The sequence below is a fragment of the Cnephaeus nilssonii genome (genome assembly GCF_951640355.1).
Source record: "Cnephaeus nilssonii genome assembly, chromosome: 20".
Lineage (NCBI taxonomy): Eukaryota > Metazoa > Chordata > Mammalia > Chiroptera > Vespertilionidae > Cnephaeus > Cnephaeus nilssonii.
Window position 1 is genome coordinate 44545065 of NC_137091.1, and position 21005 is coordinate 44566069.

General features: G+C 49.6%; 1 protein-coding gene across 1 annotated transcript in view; it reads left to right on the forward strand.

The window, feature by feature from the left end:
- Positions 1–15609, forward strand: part of TRPM4 (transient receptor potential cation channel subfamily M member 4) — a 45000-nt gene extending 29391 nt beyond the window's left edge. The window contains exons 17-25 of the mRNA XM_079759658.1: positions 814–1233; positions 6169–6301; positions 6496–6670; positions 7445–7622; positions 12673–12866; positions 13096–13228; positions 13479–13551; positions 13642–13747; positions 13984–15609. Coding sequence (XP_079615784.1) covers positions 814–1233; positions 6169–6301; positions 6496–6670; positions 7445–7622; positions 12673–12866; positions 13096–13228; positions 13479–13551; positions 13642–13747; positions 13984–13988 — 1417 coding nt within the window. The 3' untranslated portion in view covers positions 13989–15609. The remainder of the gene's footprint in view (positions 1–813; positions 1234–6168; positions 6302–6495; positions 6671–7444; positions 7623–12672; positions 12867–13095; positions 13229–13478; positions 13552–13641; positions 13748–13983) is intronic.
- The last annotated feature ends 5396 nt before the right edge of the window (positions 15610–21005 follow it).

A 21005-nucleotide genomic window follows, 5' to 3' on the forward strand; every position in this document is an offset into this window, starting at 1 on the left:
CAGCTTCGTCTGGAAGGTCGTCGTCAGGAAGGATGTACGGAAGGATGTCTGGTCTAATTAGCATATTATGCTTTTTTTATTATAGATGTTTTCATTGATTTCAGAGAGAGGAAAGGAGGGGGGGAGAGAGAGAGAGAGAGAGAGAGAGAGAGAGAGAGAGAGAGAGAGAGAAACATCAATGATGAGAGAGAGAATCATTGATCGGCTGCCTCCTGCACACCCCCTACTGGGGATCAAGCCCACAGCCAGGGCATGTGCCCTGACCAGGAATTGAACCATGACCTCTTGGTTCATAGGTCGATGCTCAGTCACTAAGCCACACTGAACATATTATTATTAATATTACTCATTTTGGCATTTCAGAATTTTGGGGTCAGAATTAAGAGTCAGGAGGAAATTGAGACAGAGAATCTGAACTCAGGAGAGAAGGGTCAGGTCATAAACATGAGAGGGTCAGAGGTCATATTTGAGGGTCCAAGGTCAGACAGAGAAAGTCAGAGATCGTGATGGAGAAAGAAGGGGGATTTGGACTTTAGACAACAGCCAGGAGTCATCCCAGGAGCCAGAGGCCAGAGGGTGGCGGTAAGAGGTGAAAGGTCAGCAGTCTTGATGGTAGGAGCTTTCAGAGGTCAGAGGTCACCAGTCAAGGAGATGGCAGACGGACCGCAGACTTAGTTTCAGTTCGGCAGGGTCAGATGTCATGAAGGCAGGGTCAGATGTCAGGAGGTCACGTGAAAGGTTACTGGTCTTGACAATGGTGAAGGTTGGGTTCAGAGGTCAGGCTGAGCCCTCCCTCCTCTCTCCCCCCCTCAGGCCAGCAGCTCCCCCTGAGAAGATGCCCTTGGGGGTGTTGAGTCAGCCCAGCCGGAGGGAGTGCTCCCCACGCCTGCGGCGCTGGCCCCAGTTCTGGGGGGCGCCGGTGACGGCCTTCCTGGGCAACGTGGTCAGCTACCTGCTCTTCCTGATGCTCTTCGCCCGCGTGCTGCTCATCGACTTCCAGCCCTCGGCGCCCGGCGCCCTGGAGCTGCTGCTCTACTTCTGGGTCTTCACCCTGCTCTGCGAGGAGTTCCGCCAGAGCCTGGGGGGCGGCTGGGGCAGCCTGGCCACCGGAGGGCCCGGGCCAGGCCACGGCCAGGCCCCGCTGCGCCGCCGGCTGCACCTCTACCTCATGGACACGTGGAACCAGTGTGACCTGGTGGCCCTCACCTGCTTCCTCCTGGGCGTGGGCTGCCGGTGAGTGCCCCGTGGCCTTCAACCCCTGACCCCGGAGAGAGAGGGAGGGCGGGAGGGGGGGAGGGGGAGAGAGAGAGATTTGTTGTTCCAATTATTTTATTATTATTATTTTTTAAAATATATTTTTATTGACTTCAGAGAGGAAGGGAAGGGAGAGAGATAGAAACATCAATGATGAGAGAGAATCACTGATCGGCTGCCTCCTGCATGCCCCCCACTGGGGATCGAGCCCACAACCCAGGCATGTGCCCTTGATCAGAATCGAACCCGGGACCTTCACTCCGCAGGCCAACGCTCTATCCACTGAGCCAAACCAGCTAGGGCTGTTGTTCCAATTATTTATGCATTCATTGGTTACTTCTTCTAATGCCCTGACCGGGGATGGAACCCGAAACCTTGGTGTATCGGACGATGCTCTAACCAACTGAACTACCTGGCCAGGACCTATCTCCGATTATTCTTAAAAACCAAACAGAAACCTGTTCTTGATGGAAAGTACCGTGTAAAGATGGTCTAGAAACAACTTGGTCCCCCAGGGACAGCTGCTTCAGGGATGATAGGGTTAAAGTGAGAACCCCGCTATTTATGCTACATCTGGAGCTCATTGGGCGCTGGGCTCCACCCTCACCTCTTTCCTCTTCCTCCACAGCCTGCAGCCCAGGCCCTGGCCTCCTGGCCTCCTGGCCCCTGCCTCTCTCTGTCCTTCCTCTCCATCTCCATGGCTGCCTGTCTTGCCTGGACCCTCAGCCCAGCCTCCTGGACTCCAGGCTCTTTCCCTCCAGCCCATCCCCACTAGGGTCCTTCCACGCCCAGAGCTAACCCAGCACTCCCTCCCGCTCCCCCCACCCCCTCCACAGACACACCCTGGACCTGGCCTTGGGGCCCCGCCTGTCTAGGCCGCGCCCCTCTCTGCAGCGCTGTCTCCGGATTTGATTTCTTTGTTTCTCTTCATCTGCACCCCGGCCTCTCTGAAACCTTTCCGTTCCTGCATCCCAGGTACAGGGTCTTTGACCTTGATCCTGATATTTTGAGTCTGCGTAATTATAAATTTGTAACCAGAATTTCACCAGAGCTGACGAATTCTTACCAAGGAAGTATTTTGAAACTGCCTTGATCAATTTCATATGCAGGCCAATTAAACCAGCTTCAGTTATTCTCAGTTTCTGACATGATTTCAACATGGTTACCTAGTATCTGGGTTACGTTTTACACAGATATTGGTTCATCGTTGGCGTTTTTGTCTATATTGGATTTTGCCAAGTTTGGAGTCTGTGTTTGAGAATTGTACTTTGTGGCTTTTACTTCTTTCCTGTCCCATTTTCCCGGGTGAAATGTCATCGATTCAGATTTCATCGGGGAGGCTTGAATGTGGTGTCAGTGATTTAGTCCGCATTTCTTAGCTGATTTATGAAAAACAAGTTTTGAGGAATTCCCCTCCATTGCTTTCTGTTGCCAAGAATGGGCTACACAACGTTGGCTCCTTTCTGCCGTAGTTCCCAGGGCACATCTAAAAGTCCCGGGGACAAATTGTCTCGTCTTTGGGTCTTGGCCCGTGCTGGCCCCCCTTCCTGAAACACTTTCCCCTCCTCTCCTTGGCCAGGCCAGCTCCTCCACTTCCTGTAGGCCTCAGACTTGCGGTCTCTGTCTTCAAAGCCTTCCTTCATCCTTCCCAGACTCTGGGTCCCTCCTTTGCGTTCCCCTAATGGCCTGAGATCACCCCAAATGGTATTTAGAGTACGGCTTGTGCTCTCTCTCTCTCCGTGCGTCACTCTATCTCAATGTAAAAGATCTTTGGAATATAGTCTATTACCAAAGAAATGCAAAAATATGTCCTCACGGAACAAGATTAAATAAGCGAAGGAATAGAACAGAAACCTACCATTTCCTCGGTCTTTTCAAGTGCCCTCTCTTTCTCAGCAGTTACTTCCATCGACAGTTTGGTGCACATCCTGCCTGTTCTTTTTCTATGCATTTACATGGAGAGATGCTGATACTTCTTTTTTTAAAAAAAAAAATTATTTATTGATTTTGAGAGAGAGAGAGAGAGAGAGAGAAGCATTGATTTGTTTTTCCATTCATTTATGCATCCATTGGTTACTTCTTTTTTAAAAATATATATTTTATTGATTTTTTACAGAGAGGAAGGGAGAGGAATAGAGAGTTAGAAACATCAATCAGCTGCCTCCTGCACACCTCCTACTGGGGATGTGCCCGCAACCAAGGTACACGCCCCTGACCAGAATTGAACCTGGGACCCTTCAGTCCGCAGGCCGACGCTCTATCCACTGAGCCAAACCGGTCAGGGCCATTGGTTACTTCTTATATGTGCCCTGACTGGGGATTGAACCCGCAACCTTGGTGTATCGGAATGATGCTCTAACCAACTGAGCTACCCAGCCAGGGCCCCGATACTTCTTTCATACACAAATGACACTCTATTTTATGTATTCTTCTGCAACTTTTCCTTTTCATCTACAACATGTCCCGACATCTTCCCCATATCAGTATTTGCAAATAGACGGTATTCTTTGAAAATGCTGCATCGGATTCCAGAAGAAGGGAATCGGTGGCTAAAGATCAGACAAGACAGGCTTCTCCGGGCCGGAATGTAATGCGCGAATGCGTCCTTTTCCTCGGGCACCGAGACAAAAGTTCCGCACTTTAAGAGATAGAAATCAGGCCAAAGGTGTCTCCACAAAGTCTCCTTCATTTTCTACTCCAGATAGTAACCCCATACTAGCTGCTCTGGGGCCAGTACTCTGCTGATCACGTTTCTTTTTCTATAAAGTCCTAGCTGTGAGGACCCTGTTCCTTTGGAGGAGAACAGACAAAGAGCTTTGTGGACACAGCCTGGTGGCTATTTACAGGGGATACTTTTCTCAGCGGATTCCCTGAGAGGAATGCTTCTCCCATGCTGTATTAGAAATGCCACCAAGTGCCGAAACCGGTTTGGCTCAGTGGATAGAGCGTCGGCCTGCGGACTCAAGGGTCCCAGGTTCGATTCCGGTCAAGGGCATGTACCTTGGTTGCGGGCACATCCCCGGTGGGGGGTGCGCAGGAGGCAGCTGGTCGATGTTTCTCTCTCATCGATGTTTCTAACTCTATCCCTCTCCCTTCCTCTCTGTAAAAAATCAATAAAATATATTAAAAAAAAGAAGAAAGAAATGCTACCAAGTAAGCCGACACGATCACTTCATCCCAACAGCAATGCCAGGGAGTCTGGCAGGGCCCTGTGCTTCGTTTCTCTCTTGTATTTTGTATAAAATATCTTCTGAGATGAAAGGGGTGAGGCCTTGTTCTCCCACGCTCTACAGGCGTCCTCAAACTACGGCCCGCGGGCCACATGCGGGTGTTTTTGCTGTTTTGTTTTTTTACTTCAAAATAAGATATGTGCAGTGTGCATAGGAATTTGTTCATAGTTTTTTTTTAAACTATAGTCCGGCCCTCCAACGGTCTGAGGGACAGTGAACTGGCCCCCTGTTTAAAAAGTTTGGGGACCCCTGCTAGAAGTACCAGTGTATTTTAGACATTTTGTCAAGCTTAGTGTTTTCTAGGGGAGAGGAGAAGAATTGCGTGGAGAGAAAAAAAATCCCAGGATCTCGGCTTACCCTGGAGAAATTTCCAGGGAGCTCCAGAATTGCATGGATGAATCATTTTGTTTTACCAATCCCTTCCAGATGGACATTTTGGTTTCTAAATTTTTATTATTCCAAAGTAATAGAAGTTTGCATGCCAGATTTAAATTTTGTAGGTTGAACTGTACATATTCTTGATGTGGATAGATTTCACCCACTGTCAGGGTAAAAAAGTGCCCTCTTAAGGACATGCTTGGCAAAATCTAATATTTTCAATCTTTAACATTTTGTAGCTCTCAATTTAACTTAACTTTCTTTCTTTTTTTTTGTTTTTTTGTTGTTGTTACCAAAAATGACCTCTCCTTTTTATATTTATGCATCCCTGACTACTAGTTAAGTTGGGCATCTTTTTATAACTAATGGTCACATGGACTTCTGTCAATTATCTTTTTCTTATTTTTTAATACTTACCTGAGGATATTTTTTCCATTGATTTATAAAGAGATGAAAGGGAGGAAGAAGGGGAGAGAGAGAGAGAGAGAAACATCGATGTGAGAGACACATTGACACATTGATTGGTTGCTACCGGGTCTGGGGAACCTGCAACCAAGGTATGTGCCCTTGACCAGGAATCGAACTTGTGGCCCTTCGGTCCAAGGATCGACGCTCTAACCATTGAGCAAAACAGGCCAGGACTCAATTGTCTTTTCCTAGCCTTTGCCTCCACTTAAAAAATTTTATGTTCATTGATCTCTTGCATATATGTGTATATTTGGTAGGTCCTCTCCTTAAACTCTGGATCCTAATCCTTGGTGGTTTTGTTCTATACTTCTTCTCAAACTCTGAAGCTTGCCTTTTTACTTTTCTATCTTAAGCATTCTTTTAGTCTGTAACTTTTCATTTGAAATAACCCAAGACTAACAAAAAATACTGCAAACACAGTACAGAGAATCCCCATCCACCTTTCACCCAGATCCTCAGAAATCTTATTCAAATTACACCAACTGTCCCACTGATGTTCTTTTTCTGGTCCAGGAGCCCATCCACGACCCCATATTGCCCTTGGTTGTCATGTCTTGGACTTGATGTTACAGGGACCTCCTAATTTTTTGTTAAGGCTGTGGTTCGTGCAGCTGGTATTTAATGGATGCCAGTGCTGGCCCAGCCCAGCTGGCACCGTGAAATCTGAGTGCACCCTGGGTGAATGGGACAGTCAGGATCCCCCCCCACCCCACCCCACCCCCCAGCCTGGGGGAGGCCACAGCCTCATCTGAAGCCTGGTGTGGGGAAGACCGCAGGTTTTCCTATGCACCCACCCTGTGACCCCTGAGTGACCCCTGTCTCGTCTCCCACACCCCAGGCTGACCCCGGGCCTGTTTGACCTGGGCCGCACAGTCCTCTGCCTGGACTTCATGGTCTTCACGCTGCGCCTGCTGCACATCTTCACGGTCAATAAACAGCTGGGGCCCAAGATCGTCATCGTGAACAAGATGGTGAGGGGTGGGGCCTGGGTGAGGCCTGGTGGGCGGGGCCTGAACCGGGGAGGGCGGGGTCAGAGCCGGGGAGGGCGGGGTCAGAGCCGGGGAGGGCGGGGTCAGAGCCGGGGAGGGCAGGGCCAGAGCCGGGGAGGGCGGGGTCAGGGCCGGGGAGGGCGGGGCCAGGCTTAGTCTCATCTCCCTTCCTGCAGATGAAGGACGTGTTCTTCTTCCTCTTCTTCCTCGGAGTGTGGCTGGTGGCCTACGGGGTGGCCACGGAGGGCCTCCTCAGGCCCAAGGACCAGGACCTCCCGCAAATCCTGCGCCGGGTCTTCTACCGGCCCTACCTGCAGATCTTCGGGCAGGTCCCGCAGGAGGAGATGGACGGTAAGAGGATGGGGGCCTGGCACCCTCTGAGTCCCTTCTCTCCATTCCCCGTCTCTCTCTCTCTGAGTCTCTAAGCAGCCCCTCCCCCCCTGCCCCTCATCCCTAGGGGACTCTGTCCTCCTCTCTCCGCATCTCTGCCCTCTGTCGCTAGGTCTCGGACCCTTGCTGTGTCTCTTTGGGTCTTGTCCCCCTGGCTTTCTGGGATTCTGTCTCCCCCACATCCCTCTAGATCTTTTTAAAAAATTGATTTCAGCCCTAACCGGTTTGGCTCAGTGGATAGAGCGTCGGCCTGTGGACTGAAGGGTCCCAGGTTCGATTCCGATCCAGGTCATGTACCTTGGTTGCGGGCACATCCCCAGTGGGGTGTGTGCAGGAGGCAGCTGATCAATGTTTCTCTCTCATCCATGTTTCTAACTCTCTCTCCCTCTCCCTTCCTCTCTAAAAAATCAATAAAAATATATATTTTTTAAAAAATTGATTTCAGAGAGGAAGGGAGAAAAATAAATAAACAAACAAATAAACAGAGAGGACGGGAGAGGGAGAGAGATAGAAACATCTATGATGAGAGAGAATCATTGATTGGCTGCCTCCTGCACGCCCCCCACTGGGGATCAAGCCTGAAACCCGGGCATGGGCCCTGACCCAGAATGGAACTGTGACCTCCAGCTGATAGGTTGATGCTCAACCACTGAGCCACGCGGCCGGGTGCCCTCTGGATTTCTGTCTTCATTAGGTCACTGTCTCTCTGCCCCATCTGAGTGTCTCCCTTCGCAGTGGCCCTCATGGAGCATGTCAACTGCTCCTCGGAGGCGGGCTTCTGGGCGCGCCCGGTGGGGCCCCAGGCGGGCTCCTGCGTCTCCCTTTATGCCAACTGGCTGGTGGTGCTCCTCCTCGTCGTCTTTCTGCTCGTGGCCAACATCCTGCTGGTCAACCTCCTCATCGCCATGTTCAGGTGAGGAGCCCCGCCCTCTCTGATCTGAGGTCACCCACCATGACCTTGACCCTAGCATGACCTTTGACCCCAGCATGATTGATTCTTGATCCCAGCCTAATCAACTTATCTTTAGTCCCTAAATTCTAACTCACATCTAATGCTGCCCTGTCCCCAGACCCAGGCAGACTCTGCTTCTGACCTGGACTGTGGACTCTGATCCTCTCGCTGAGCCCAGGCTGAAGGTTTAACAAAATTTTTATTGTCGCAAAATATATACATATAACATGAAAGTCACCATTTTTGCCATTTTAAGTATACAATCCAGTGGCATTGATTACATTTATTAGCCTATAATAAAACCCTAATATGCAAATTGATCAAATGGTGGAACGACCGGTCGCTATGACATGCAATGACCACCAGGGGGCAGATGCTCAATGCAGGGGGAGCGCTGCTCAGCCAGAAGCCGAGCTAATGGCTGGTGAGCTCAGCATGGTGGCGGGAGCCTCTCCTGCCCCTGCCTCAGGGGATGTCTGACTGCCAGGGATCGGACCTAACCCTGCAGTCGGACATCCTCTGAGGGGTCCCAGATTGCGAGAGGGTGCAGGCCAGAATTAGGGACTGACCCCCCTCCCCCGCAGTGCATGAATGTCGTGCACCGGGCCTCTACTGTTTTATAACCATCACCACTATTTCCAAAATATTTTTATCTCTCCAAATAGAAAGTATATACCCCTTAGGCAAGCAATGACTCCCATTTCTCCCTCCCACCACCCTGATAACCTCTAATGTACTGTATGTCTCTATGACTTTGCCTATTCTAGGTGTTTCTGTGTGTGTGTGTGTGTGTGTGTTTAGATGTTTCTTAGAAGTAGAATCATACAGTATTTGTCCTTTTGTGTCTGGCTTATTTCACTTAGCATAAAGATTTCAGTGTTTATTTAGGCTGTGGCATGTGTCGGCACTCCATTCCTTTTTAGGGCCGAATAATATTCCATTGCATCGATCTATGCCATTTGGTTTATTTATCTGTCAATGGAACCTTGGGTTGTTTCCATCTTTAGCTATTGTGAATAATGTTGCTATGAACATTGGTATTCACATATCTGTTTAAGTCTTTGTCCTGATATCTCTTGGGTATGTTTCTAGAATGGAATGCTGGGCCATATGGTAATTCTATGTTTTGCTTTTTGAGAAACCACCAAGTTGTTTTCTACAGCAGCTGCACCATTCAAGTCTCTTTTTATTTTTCCATTGATTTTTTTTTTTTGAGAGAGATAGAGAGAGTGAGATTGAAACATCAATGTGAGAGAGACACATCGATTGGTTGCCTCCCGCATGCGCCCTGACCCAAGGCCGGGGATCCAGACTGCAACCAAGGCACATGCCCTTGACTGGAACCAGACCTGAGACCTTTCAGTCCAAGGGCCGATGCCCTAACCACTGAGCAACTGGCTATGGCCAAGTCTTTTGCCTGTTTATAATTGGGTTGTTTGTCTTTTTGTTGTTGCACCTCTCTATATATTCTGGATACTAAACTCCTATCAGATATATGACTTACAAATATCTTTCCCCATTCTGTTGGTTGTCTTTTCCTTTTCTTGATAATATCCTTTGATGTGCAAAAGTTTTAGTGAAGTCCAATTTATCTTTTTTTGTTGTTGTTACTTCTACTTTTGGTGTTATATCTAAGCACTCATCGCCAAATTCAAGGTCATGAAGATTTAGTCCTATGTTTTATGGTTTTAGCTCTACTATTTAGGTTGTTGGTCCATTTTGACTTAATTTTTGCATATGGTGTGAGGTAGGGACCCAACTTCATTCTTTGTGCTGTAAAAATCCACTTGTTTCAGGCCCATTAGTTGAAGAGAGTATCCCAGCCCCTCACACACACGTGGAATGGACCTGGCACTCTGAATCAATTGCCTGTTATGTTAGTTTTCTAGGGCGTCCCTAACAAAATACCAAAAAGTGGGTGGCTTTAAATTACAGAAGCTTATTGTTTGACAGTTCTCGGAACTAGAAGTCCACAATCAAGGTGTGGGCAGGGTTGGTTTCTCCTGAGGGCTGTGAGGGGAATCTGTCTCATGCCTCTCTTTTAGTTTCTGGTGGATTTCTGGCAACCTTTGGCTTGTAAGATGCACCATTCCAATCTCTCCCTTCACCTTTACAAGGTGCTCTTCCTGTGTACATGTCTGTGTCCCAATTTTCCCTTTTTATAAGGACACTAGTCATATTGGATTAGGGACCAACCATAATGATCTCCTTTTCACTCAATTATCTTTATAAAGATCCTATTTCCAAATAAGGTCACATTCTGAGGTACTGGGGTTAGGATTTCAATACATCTTTGGGGGCGGGCACACTTTGAGCCATAGCACTCATCGATGTATGGGCTTATTTCTGAACTTTCTGTTCTCTTCCATTGGTTGATATGTCTCTCCTTATGCCAGAAGCATACTGTTTTTGATTTTGTAGAGAAAATTTTTGAAACTGAGAAGTGTGAGTCCTTTGACTTTGTGCTCTTTCAAGATTGTTTTGGCTATTCAGGACCTTTGCAATTCCATATAAATTAGAGGATTGGCTTTTCCATGTCTACATAAAAGGCGGTTGGAATTTAGAGATTGTAATTGATACTGTAGATTGCTTTGCGTGTAATTGACTCTTAACAAGATGACATCTTTGCGCTCATGAACACAGGATATCTCTCCATTATTTAGGAGCTCTTTTACATTGCCTTCATCATGGTTTTGTCCTTTTCAGTGTACAAATCTTTCACCTTTTTGGTTAAATTTATTCCTAGGTGCTTATTTTTTTTAGATTCTATTGTAAATGGATTTTTTTTCTTAATTTCCCTTTTGGATTATTCATGGCAGATGTATAGAAACACAATTGATTTTTGTTTGTGGATCTTGTACCCTGCAACTTTGCTAAATTCATTTATTAGCTCTAGCAGCTTTCTTGGGATTCTCTGGGATTTTCTATCATAGAATCATGTCACCTGTGAATAGAGATAGTTTTACCTCTTCCTTTTTATTTTGGGTGCCTTTGATTTTTCTTATCTAATTGCTCTGGCTAGAGCTTACAGTACAATGATGAATAGCTGTGGTGAAAGTGGGCATCCTTGTCTTGTTCCTGATCTTAGGGGAAAGCATTCAGTCTTTCTTTTCTTTTTCTTTTTTTAAATTCTCACCTGGGGATATTTTCCATTGATTTTTAGGGAGAGTGGAAGAGAGAGGGAAAGGCAGAGAGAAATATTGATGTGAGAGAAACACATCGATGGGTTGCCTCCTTCACGGCCGGGAAGGAGCCTGCAACCAAGGTACATGCCTTTGACTGGAATCGAACCCAGGACTCTTCGGTCCACAGGCTGACGCTCTATCCACTGAGCCAAACTGGCTAGAGCCGTTCAGTCTTTCTTCATTAAGTATGATGGTAGCTGTGGGTTTTTCATAAGTACCCTTTACCAGTTGAGATGATTATGTGATTTTTCCTCCCCTTTGTTCTATTAAGGTAGTGTATATTACATTGGTTAATTTTTATATGTTGAATATATAGTATTCCTGGGATAAATCCTACTTGGTCATGGTATATAATCCTTTTAATATTCTTCTGAATTAAGTTTGCTAGTATTTTGCTGAGAAATCTTGCATGTATATCCATAAAGAATATTGATCTATGCCCTAGCCCAATTATGTCAAACTCGAGGCTGGCGAACCCTAGACAGTGGCTCAGTGGTTAGAGCATCAGCCTGAGGACTGAAGGGTTGCGTGTTTGATTCCAGTCCAGAACATGTACCTCGGTTGCAGGCTCGATCCTCAACCGGGCCACGTGTGGGAGGCAGCCAATCAGTGTGTCTCACATTAATGTTTGTCTCTCTGTCTCTCCCCCTCCCTTCCACTCTCTCTAAAAATCTATGGAAAAAATATCCTTGAGTGATGATTAATAAAACAAAACAATAATATTGATCTGTAATTTTATTTTCTTTTGCTATTGATATAATGGGAAATGTTGGCATCATAGAATGACTCAGGAAATGTTCTCTCCTATTCAGCCTTTTGGAAGCGTTTGAAAAGGATTGGTGTTGTTTTTTAAATGTTTGATAGAATTCACCAGTGAAGACTGGTCCTGGGCTGTGTGTGTGTGTGTGGTTAGTTAATCTCTTTACTTGTTTACTTGTTATAGGTATTTTGAGATTTTCTATTTCTTCTTGTGTCAGTTTACGTAATTTGTGTGTTTCTAGGAACTTTTCCATTTTATCTAGGTTATCTTTTTAAAAACTTGATTTTAGAGGAGGGTGGAGAAGAAAATTGATTTGTTGTTCCACTTATTTCTGCATTCATTGGTTCTTTTTTTTTCCAGTTTTTTAAAAAAATATTTTTATTGACTTCAAGTAGGAAGGGAGAGGGAGAGATAGAAACAACCATGATGAGAGAGAATCATGAATCCTGCACGCCCCCCACTGGGGATCGAGCCTGAAACCCGGGCATGTGCCCTGACTGGGAATCGAACGGTGACTTCCTGGTTCATAGGTCAACGCTCAACCACTGAGCCACACTGGCTGGGCCATTGGTTGATTCATGTATGTGCCCTGACCGATGATGGAACCCGCAACCGTGGCGTTCCGGGATGAGTCTGTAATCAGCTGAGATACCCGGACACCTGGGCCTAGGTTTCTTTTTTGTTGGCAAACAATTGTTGATACTATTCTCTTATAATCCTTTTTATTTCTGTAAGTTTGGTGGTAATGTCCCCATTTTATTTCTGATTTTAATTGTGTTAGACTGACTTTTGAACCTGACTAGAACCTCTACCCTAACCCATGACACCATCCCCAACTTGACCTCTAATCTCCGACCCTTGGCCCTCCTATCCTAACTACTAACTGCATTTTGGAATAACCTCTGACATTATTGATACTACCATCTTGTAATAACCTCTGACATTATTGATTCTGACATCTGCCTGCTGCCTTCTACTGTGAACATATTGCCTGACATCTAACCTTGATCCACCGCCCTTGACTGGACATTGACCTCTGGTGACCCTTGACCTCTGGCCCCCACAGCTACACCTTTGGCAAAGTACAGGGCAACAGCGACCTCTATTGGAAGGCGCAGCGCTATAGCCTCATCCGGGAATTTCACTCTCGGCCTGCGCTGGCCCCGCCCTTCATCATCATCTCGCACGTGCGCCTCCTCTTCCGTCGATTGCGCAGGCACAGGGCCAGCTTGCCGACCTCCCCCAACCTCCAGCATTTTCGTGAGAGCGGGTTTTGGCCCAAAACAGAGAAACACAGGGGTGGGACCCCGAGAGAAAGAACATGGATAAGCTGGGGAGGATGGCCGGAAGCACCGGTGGGCGTGGCTTAGGCCGTCAGGGGCGTGGTCTGAGGGAGCTCACTCAGGGTTTTGAGTGGGGGTGCGGGCCGGGCCGGGTTACGGCCCCAGGAGGGGCGGGCCCTTGACTCTGTCCTGCCCCTGCCCTCCAGGGGTCCACCTCCCTAAGGAAGCTGAGAGGAAGCTGTTGACGTGGGAATCGGTGCGGAAGGAGAATTTCCTATTGGCGCGTGCAAGGGACAAGCGGGAGAGTGACTCCGAGCGTCTGAAGCGCACGTCGCAGAAGTGAGAGCGGGGCGTGGCCGGGGGCGGGGCTTCTGGCCTCTGGGCTGTATCCCGTGACATGGATTGGTTGGGAGAATGGGCTGGGTTTGCAAAGCACCAGGCTAGAGGCGGAGCCTGAGTGGGCGGGGTCCTGGAAAGCGAGGAGGGGCGGAGCCACAGGGGGCGGGGGCTCCTGGTGGGCGGGGCTCCCGGTGGGCGGGGTGGGTGGGCTGCCCCCGGCTCGGGCCTGACGTCCGTCCCTCGTGCCCAGGGTGGACACGGCGTTGAAGCAGCTGAGACAGTTCCGCGAGTACGAGCAGCGCCTGAAAGGGCTGGAACAGGAGGTGAGGAGTCCGGGCCTGGCAGGGGAGTGTGGACGGGGTGGGAGGCAGTGCATCTCCATAGGGTGCCCCAATATCCCATCTGCTCCCCAGGTCCAGCACTGTAGCCGCGTCCTGGACTGGGTGGCCGAGGCCCTGAGCCGCTCTGCGTTGCTTCCCCCGGGGGGGCCTCCACCCCCGACCCCGCCTGGGCCCAAAGGTCAGTGTGTAGGGCCGCCCTGCATGTATCTCCGGCCTCTGTCACTACCTCCCGTGGGCCTGCTTTCCAGGCCCCTGTTCCCATCTCTCTTTCTCATTCGCGATCCTTTCTTTGTCCCTCCTCCACTCTTGGCTTCCTTTGGACTTTTCATGGGTCTTTGGACTTTTCGCCAGTCTCCCATTGTTTCTGTCCTCCTCTGTGCCCACCACCTGTTCTCTCTCCTCTCTTTCCCCCAGGCTGAGCCCTGATGGCAGACTTCAAGGAGTAGCACCATGGGGAGTTTTTGCCCCCAGAGGAAGGCCTAGCTGGTCCTGGAACCCAGTACGTGGTGGCCCTGTCTTGAGGTGGGCCCCATGCCATGGACTGGATCGCTGTGGGGACCACTGCAGGAGTCTCCCCATTCGAACCACAGCAGGCCCGGCCCCTCCCAGAACCAGCCCCACTGTGGGAGGATCAGCCTCTGAAGGCCCTGCCACAGCCCGCTGGGCGGGAGAGGGCTACAGGGTCCTGGGGGCACAGGGACCACAGACCGCACTCAGCTCCCCACACTGGGGAAATAAAGCCACTTGAGAGTCTGGATGCTTGATTCTTGGGAAACTGGTGGCATCTCTCCAGATCCTTTGGGCATGGGGGTTACAGCTGGGGGTGGGCTTGTGATCCTTGGTCTGTTTGCTGTATTGCAGATATCTGGGGGTCTGTTCCCTCCTCTCAGCTCCACTATTCCTATCTGACTCCGGCCCAGCCCCTCTTGTCTGCACTATTTTGATGGCTCTCACTTCAGTGGGACAAGAACTATCCGCACCCCCCTGCTTCCTACTTTCCAGAACTCGGTGATGGAAGCAAATTATTTCTTGGAGCGGGGAGGGTGGGCGCTGTGTACATCTGCTTTGGCAACAGGGGAACAGATGATGCAAATCTGAGTAGATAACTGCCTATGTGTCTTTAAAAAGTCTAATTAGTGGGAAATTACAGGCCACGCGCACATGGAATTGAAGCAAATATGCATCATTATCCATGCAGTTTAACTAAACAACCCATAACACACTAAACTGGTAATGACAAGGCTGCACTGACAGCAATTATTAGTTAAATAGCAGGAAAGCCAGCAACAAGCAACACATCCAAAATCACAACCAAAACACCCCAATTGGAGGAATTCCAACTATCTGCCTCTTTGGGTGCAGAGTGGCTTTGAAACATTGCCAAGTGTTGTGTGGCAACCAGATTTCAATGGAAAAAATATCCTCGGGTAAGGATTAACAAACAAAATAAAATAAAATAAAAAAAGGAAAGAATGAACTGTTGGTTCTGCGGCCTGTACCGAGGTGGTCCAGCAAGGACCAGCCTCTATGGATCTTGGACACAGTGTGTCCCACAGAGGGGACTTCCACTCAAGCTGATGCTGCCGTCCCTAGTCTGGATATCTACACTAATAAAAGAGTAAGATGCAATTGACCATACCTTTGTGGCACCCGCTATCCAATCAGGAGTGAGTATGCAAATTAACCCAACAAAGATGGAAGGTTAATTTGCATACACAGGCACCGAGCAGCTGGGGGCGTTCCACACCACCCCAGCCCCTCCAGGCCTCTGGGCAGCGTGGGAAGGCGGAAAGGTGGCTCTGGCCAGAGTGAAAGCAGTGCCGTTAGCCAGGGTAAGGAAAGCCTGTTCTTGCGCGAATCTTCGTGCATCGGGCCTCTAGTTTTATATAAGTGGAATCATGCCCTCGCTGGTTTGGCTCAGTGGATAGAGCATCAGCCTGTGGACCGAAGGGTCCCAGGTTTGATTCCGGTCAAGGGCTCATGCCTGGGTTGTGGGCTCGGTCCAACATGCAGGAAGCAACCAATCAATGATTCCCTTTCATCATTGATTTTTCTCTCTCTCTCTCTCTCTTTCCTCTCTGAAATAAATAAAAATATATTTTAAAAAATAAGTGGAATCATAATATGTAATATTTTGTGTCTGACTTCTTTCACTTAGCCCAGTCTTTTCAAGGTTCACTCATGTCATATCAGAACTTCCTTTCTGTGGCTGAATACTATCCATAGTATGGGTATGTCACTTTTATTTTTACCCATTCGTCTGTTGACAGACATTTAAGTGGTTTCTAGTTTTGGTTAGTTATGAATAATGCTGCTGTGAATGTTCGTGTACATGTCTTTTATTATTTTTTAATATGTTTTTATTTATTTCAGAGAGGAAGAGAGAGGGAGAGAGAGATAGAAACATCAGTGATAAGAGAGAATCATTGACTGGCTGCCTCCTGCACGCCCCCCACTGGGGATCGAGCCCGCAACCCAGGCATATGCCCTTGACCAGAATCGAACCCGCAACCCTTCAGTTTGCAGACCGACACTCTATCCACTTAGCCAAGCCAGCTAGGGCTACATGTCTTTTTGAAGGCCTGTTTTCAGTTCTTTGGGGTATAATGTATTCCTAGAAGTGGGATTGCTGATATTTTTTGTTTAACTTTTGAGGAACTGCCAAAATGCTTTTCACAGCGACTACACCATTTCACATTCCCACCAGCAGTGTACGAGGTTCCGGCTCCACACCCGCACTTGTTTCTCCCCTCCCCCGCTTTTTTTTGGTTATCGATATCCTGGTGGGTGTGAAGTGGCATCTACGTGTGGGTTTGATTTACATTCCCCTGATGACGAATGGTGTTGAACTTCTTTCCACGCGCTTGCTGGCCATTTGTACATCTTCGGAAGGCATGACTTTTTAGTAATGACCTCCACTGCTTATGTTGCCTTGCCTGCCACACAATCACAGTAAAATAATACTGGATGGACCTTGAATGAAGATGTAAGTGAAGGCCCTGCCATCCAAGTCACCATCTTGAGGACTATCTGGGCTCAAATAGACATTTCATAGCTTAGGATGAACTGCCCTGGCTGGTGTTGCTCAGTGGTTAGAGCCTCTGCCCGTGCACCAAAGGGTCTCAGGTTCAATTCCTGGTCAAGGGCCTGTACCTCGGTTGCAGGTTCAATCCCCGCCCGGGTTGGGGTGCTCGCAACCAATCGATGTCTCTCTCTCACATGGATGTTTCTCTCTCCCCTTCCACCCCCCTTCCACTCTCTCTAAAAAGAAAACCAATGGAAAAAATATCCTCGGGTGAGGATTAACAAAAAAAGTAGAAGGGGGAACTGTTGGTCCTGCAGCCTCTACCCAGGAGGTCCAGCAAGGACCAGCCTTATGGAATTGGACACAGTATTTCCCACAGGTGGGATATCTCTCAGGCTGATGCTGCAGACCTGACTCGTGCGTGTTAGACTCCTTGGTCCACGTTCCCCGAGGAGGAAAACGCAAACGCATCTGAATTCACTGGAGAAGGCTCAGAGTGGGGGAAGAAAGCTAAAGTGACCTTGTGAGGTAGGGACCTTTGGGCCATTCAGTGTGCAGTTGTGGCTTCCACTATTTTTTCAAAATATATTTTATTGATTTAAAAATATATATGTTTTTATTTATTTCATAGAGGAAGAGAGAGAGAGAGAAACATCAATAATGAGAGAGAACCATTGACTGGTTGCCTCTTGGGGATCGAGCCCACAACCTGGGCATGTGCCCTTGACCAGAATCAAACCTGGGACCCCACAGTCCTCAGGCTGATGCTCTATCCACTGGACCAAACCAGCTAGGGCTTATTGGTGTGTTTTTTTACAGAGAGGAAGGGAGAGGGATAGAAGTTAGAAACATCGATGAGAGAGAAACATTGATCAGCTGCCTCCTGTACACCCCCTACTGGGGATGTGCCCTCAACCAAGGTACATGCCCTTGACTGGAATCGAACCTGGGACCCTTCAGTGTGCAGGCCGACGCTCTATCCACTGAGCCAAACTGGTTAGGGCTCCACTATTTTCTAAAAATATTTTTTATTGATTTCAGAGGGGAAGGGAGAGATAGAAACATCCATGATGAGAGAGAATCATTGATTGGCTGCCTCCTGCGCGCCCCACACTGGGGATTGAGCCCGCAACCAGGCTCATAGGTTGATGCTCAACCAACCACTGAGCCACACCATCCAGGCAGCGGCTCCCACTATGGAAGGGAGAGTTGACACTGATGTCTCACATGCTCACACTGTGGATATCCTGTAAGCGTCGGGGTCTGCCATCCAGCAACTGCAATATGTGCGGTCCTCTCGGGGGTGGGAGTCTACAGGAGCAATGCAGAATCCAGGAGGAGAAAGGGAAACCTCAACTGTACTATTTAATGGCTGAGTACGGAGGCCATTTCCCAGTGCAACAGCGCCACCTGCCTGAGGTAGCCACCATTACACCCCCCCTTTAAAATATTTTTTTATTGATTTCAGAGAGGGAGAGGGAGAGAGAGATAGAAACATCAATGATGAGAGAAAAAAAAATCATTGTCTGCCTCCTGCATGCCCCCTACTGGCGATGGAGCCAGCAACCCGGGCATGTGCCCCCACTGGGAATCGAACCTGGGACTCTTCAGTCCACAGGCTGACGCTCTATCCAAGCCACCCCAGCAAGGGCCATGTGCACCCCTTTTAGGAAAAGGCAGCTATTAAGCTCTCCTTGAAAGCAACCAGCGCCCTGACCCTCGGGAGGCCTTGTGACTCCCTAGCCTTACGTGTCCGTTTTGGCGTAGGACAGCTAGTAAGGTCTGAAATGGTGAGGTGTGAACGGTATATTCGGGGGTGCAGCCGGCCTGGTCCCCATATATCTGTTTTGCAATGGAAAAGTAGCAGTTACCCCTTTGGAGGGAAGGCTGTCCCCACTCTACTGCCTGAAGCAAAGCCACTAGCTCAGTGTGCCCCCCACCCCCATTTCCAGAGGTTCCCACAATCCACTGGGCCTGGTTTGCTACCTGTTGAGCTAAGTTAAAAGCTGATGGTTCTGGCCTGTGTGACTCAGTTGGTTGAGTGTCGTTCTGTGCACCGAATGGTGGCCAGTTCGAGTCCCAGTCAGGGCACATAACCCGGGCTGCAGATTTGATCGCCCATCGGGGTGTGTGAGGGAGGCAACCAATGGATGCTTCTCTCTCGCACTGATATCTCTCTCTCTCCCTCTCCCTTCCTCTCTCTCTAAAAATCCATTTTTTAAAATGCTGATGGCTGCATGGCTGGCGTGGTTCAGTGGTTGAGCATCGACCTATGAAACAGGAGGTCATGGTTCAATTCCCGGTCAGGGCACATGCCTGGGTTGCAGGCTTGGTTCCAATGAGGGGGCGGCTGATCAATTATTCTCTCTCATCATTCTCTCTGAAATCAATAACAATATATATTTTTAAAATGACTATTTTTTTTAACCCCCAAGAAGCAAAACAAATGAAGCGTCACTGCTTCTGGCACGTAGAGTGACACTAGTTCACACATACATTTCCTACAGGTGTTCCTGATAGTGCCTCAGAATGTCCCTGATGGGGGAGTGCGATAAAGAATGCCTAGAGGTAAATGAAAGGTGTGAGAAAGCAGGTGGAGATTTGGGAAGCCACCCTAACCGGTTTGGCTCAGTGGACAGGGCGTCGGCCTGCGAACTCAAGGGTCCCAGGTTCGATTCCGGTCAAGGGCATGTACCTTGGTTGCGGGCACATCCCCAGTAGGAGGTGTGCAGGAGGCAGCAGATTGATGTTTCTCATGATGTTTCTAACTCTCTATCCCTCTCCCTTCCTCTCTGTAAAAAAAAAATATATATAAATATAAATAAATAAATAAATCAATAAAATATATTAAAAAAAAAAAAGATTTGGGAAGCCATTGAGAGCTACAGTGGGTGTGATGGGAGCTGGCACTGGCTCTCCAGGTCCTGACCTGTGGGGGTGGGGAGTGGGGGAGAAGGGGTTTTGCCCAGGAAGCCATGAGGGGGTAGGGTTTCTAGAAGTGGCTCCGCCCCCTGAGCCGCTTTAACTCCAGGTGACATTTGAAGAGGGGGGGAGGGGAGCGGAGCCACCTACTCGCACAGACAACTCTAATAAGCTCCGAGTTCTCCAACACACCTTGGTCCTGAGCCCGCGGAACCCAGGCGATCCACCTCCCAGGCCCAAGTGGGTGACACTCTACCCCAGGGAAGAACAAAGCCTAACACCAGGTGAGTCTAGGCAGGCTACCGTCTCGGTAGTAGCAGTGAGATGGCAGTTTGGGACAGATTCAGTAGGGTCCCCAGTTGCCAACCTAGATTTTAGGGGTTATGTTCTAGTCTGAGTGATACTGATGGTTGCCAAAAAGTTGCCCCACGGTTTGGCTCAACCCCAGGACAAGGAGAGGGTCTAGAAACTCAGTATCTGTGCCTTGAAGGGAGATTGGAGTCACCAGTTGGACACTCAGTTCACCAGGGACTGGCATTTGGAGGGTGCGTGTGTGGCAGGGGGTGGGGTGGGGGTGGAGGAGGCGGGGGGCGGGGGGGCTCGCTCACAGAGAGAACACTAGTCCCAGCGGACTGCTTTATTGACCCACAGCATTGCTGTGCCAGCCCTCCCCCCCCCCCCCCCCCCCGTTCTGAGAGGGCGGCCCCCAGATGTTTGCCACCGCGCTGATCCAGCTGGGTGGTGGAGGCGGGGGGTGTCTGTCTCCATAACTGGGAAGTCAGGTCCTGGAAAGTACTGGGACGCCCCTCCCCATCATGGTGCCCCCACTTCACCGGGAGGAAGGGGGCCTCAGGTCCAGCCCTGTGAGCAGGCCAGTGCATTCTTCTTCTGGGTTATCCGGTCTCCGAGCAGAGTGTCCCCCTGACGCAGAATCGCTGCTGTTCCCGGAGAGGAGGGAGCCTGGGGCGGCCCGGCTCCCGCCGAGGCCCCGCTGAGTGACGTCACCGGTTGCTAGGAAGTTTTCCACACGCCCCTCCCCTTCCTTCCTGGCAGAGCCAATGGTTCCTGCCCCCAGGCGGGCACCCCGGCCGCCATTGGTCGGACAGACGCGCTCCTGGGGGCAGTGGGCGGGGCCCGCGGCTAGGGGCCGGCCTTCTTGGGCACGCTGTCTGCCTTGGTCCGGCGCCTCTCGCCGTCGGCGGCCACGGAGAGCGCGCTCGCCTGCCTGGAAGCCGGGAGGCTCATGGAGACGGCCGACGGCAGGGAGGACACAAAAGGCAGGCTGAACCCCGAGTAGCTCTCCGTTTGCCGACTGAAGGGCATCTCTTCCCGCCACTCGGGGTCCTCGTTGGGCTCCCGGAACAAGGGCACGCTGGACCTCATCATCATCAGCGAGTTCTCGCTCTTCCTCTCCTGGAAGGTGGGCTTCGCCGAGTGGTACTTGGGCCAGTCGGAGGGCTTGAGGGGCACCACGGTTGCCTTTTTGGAC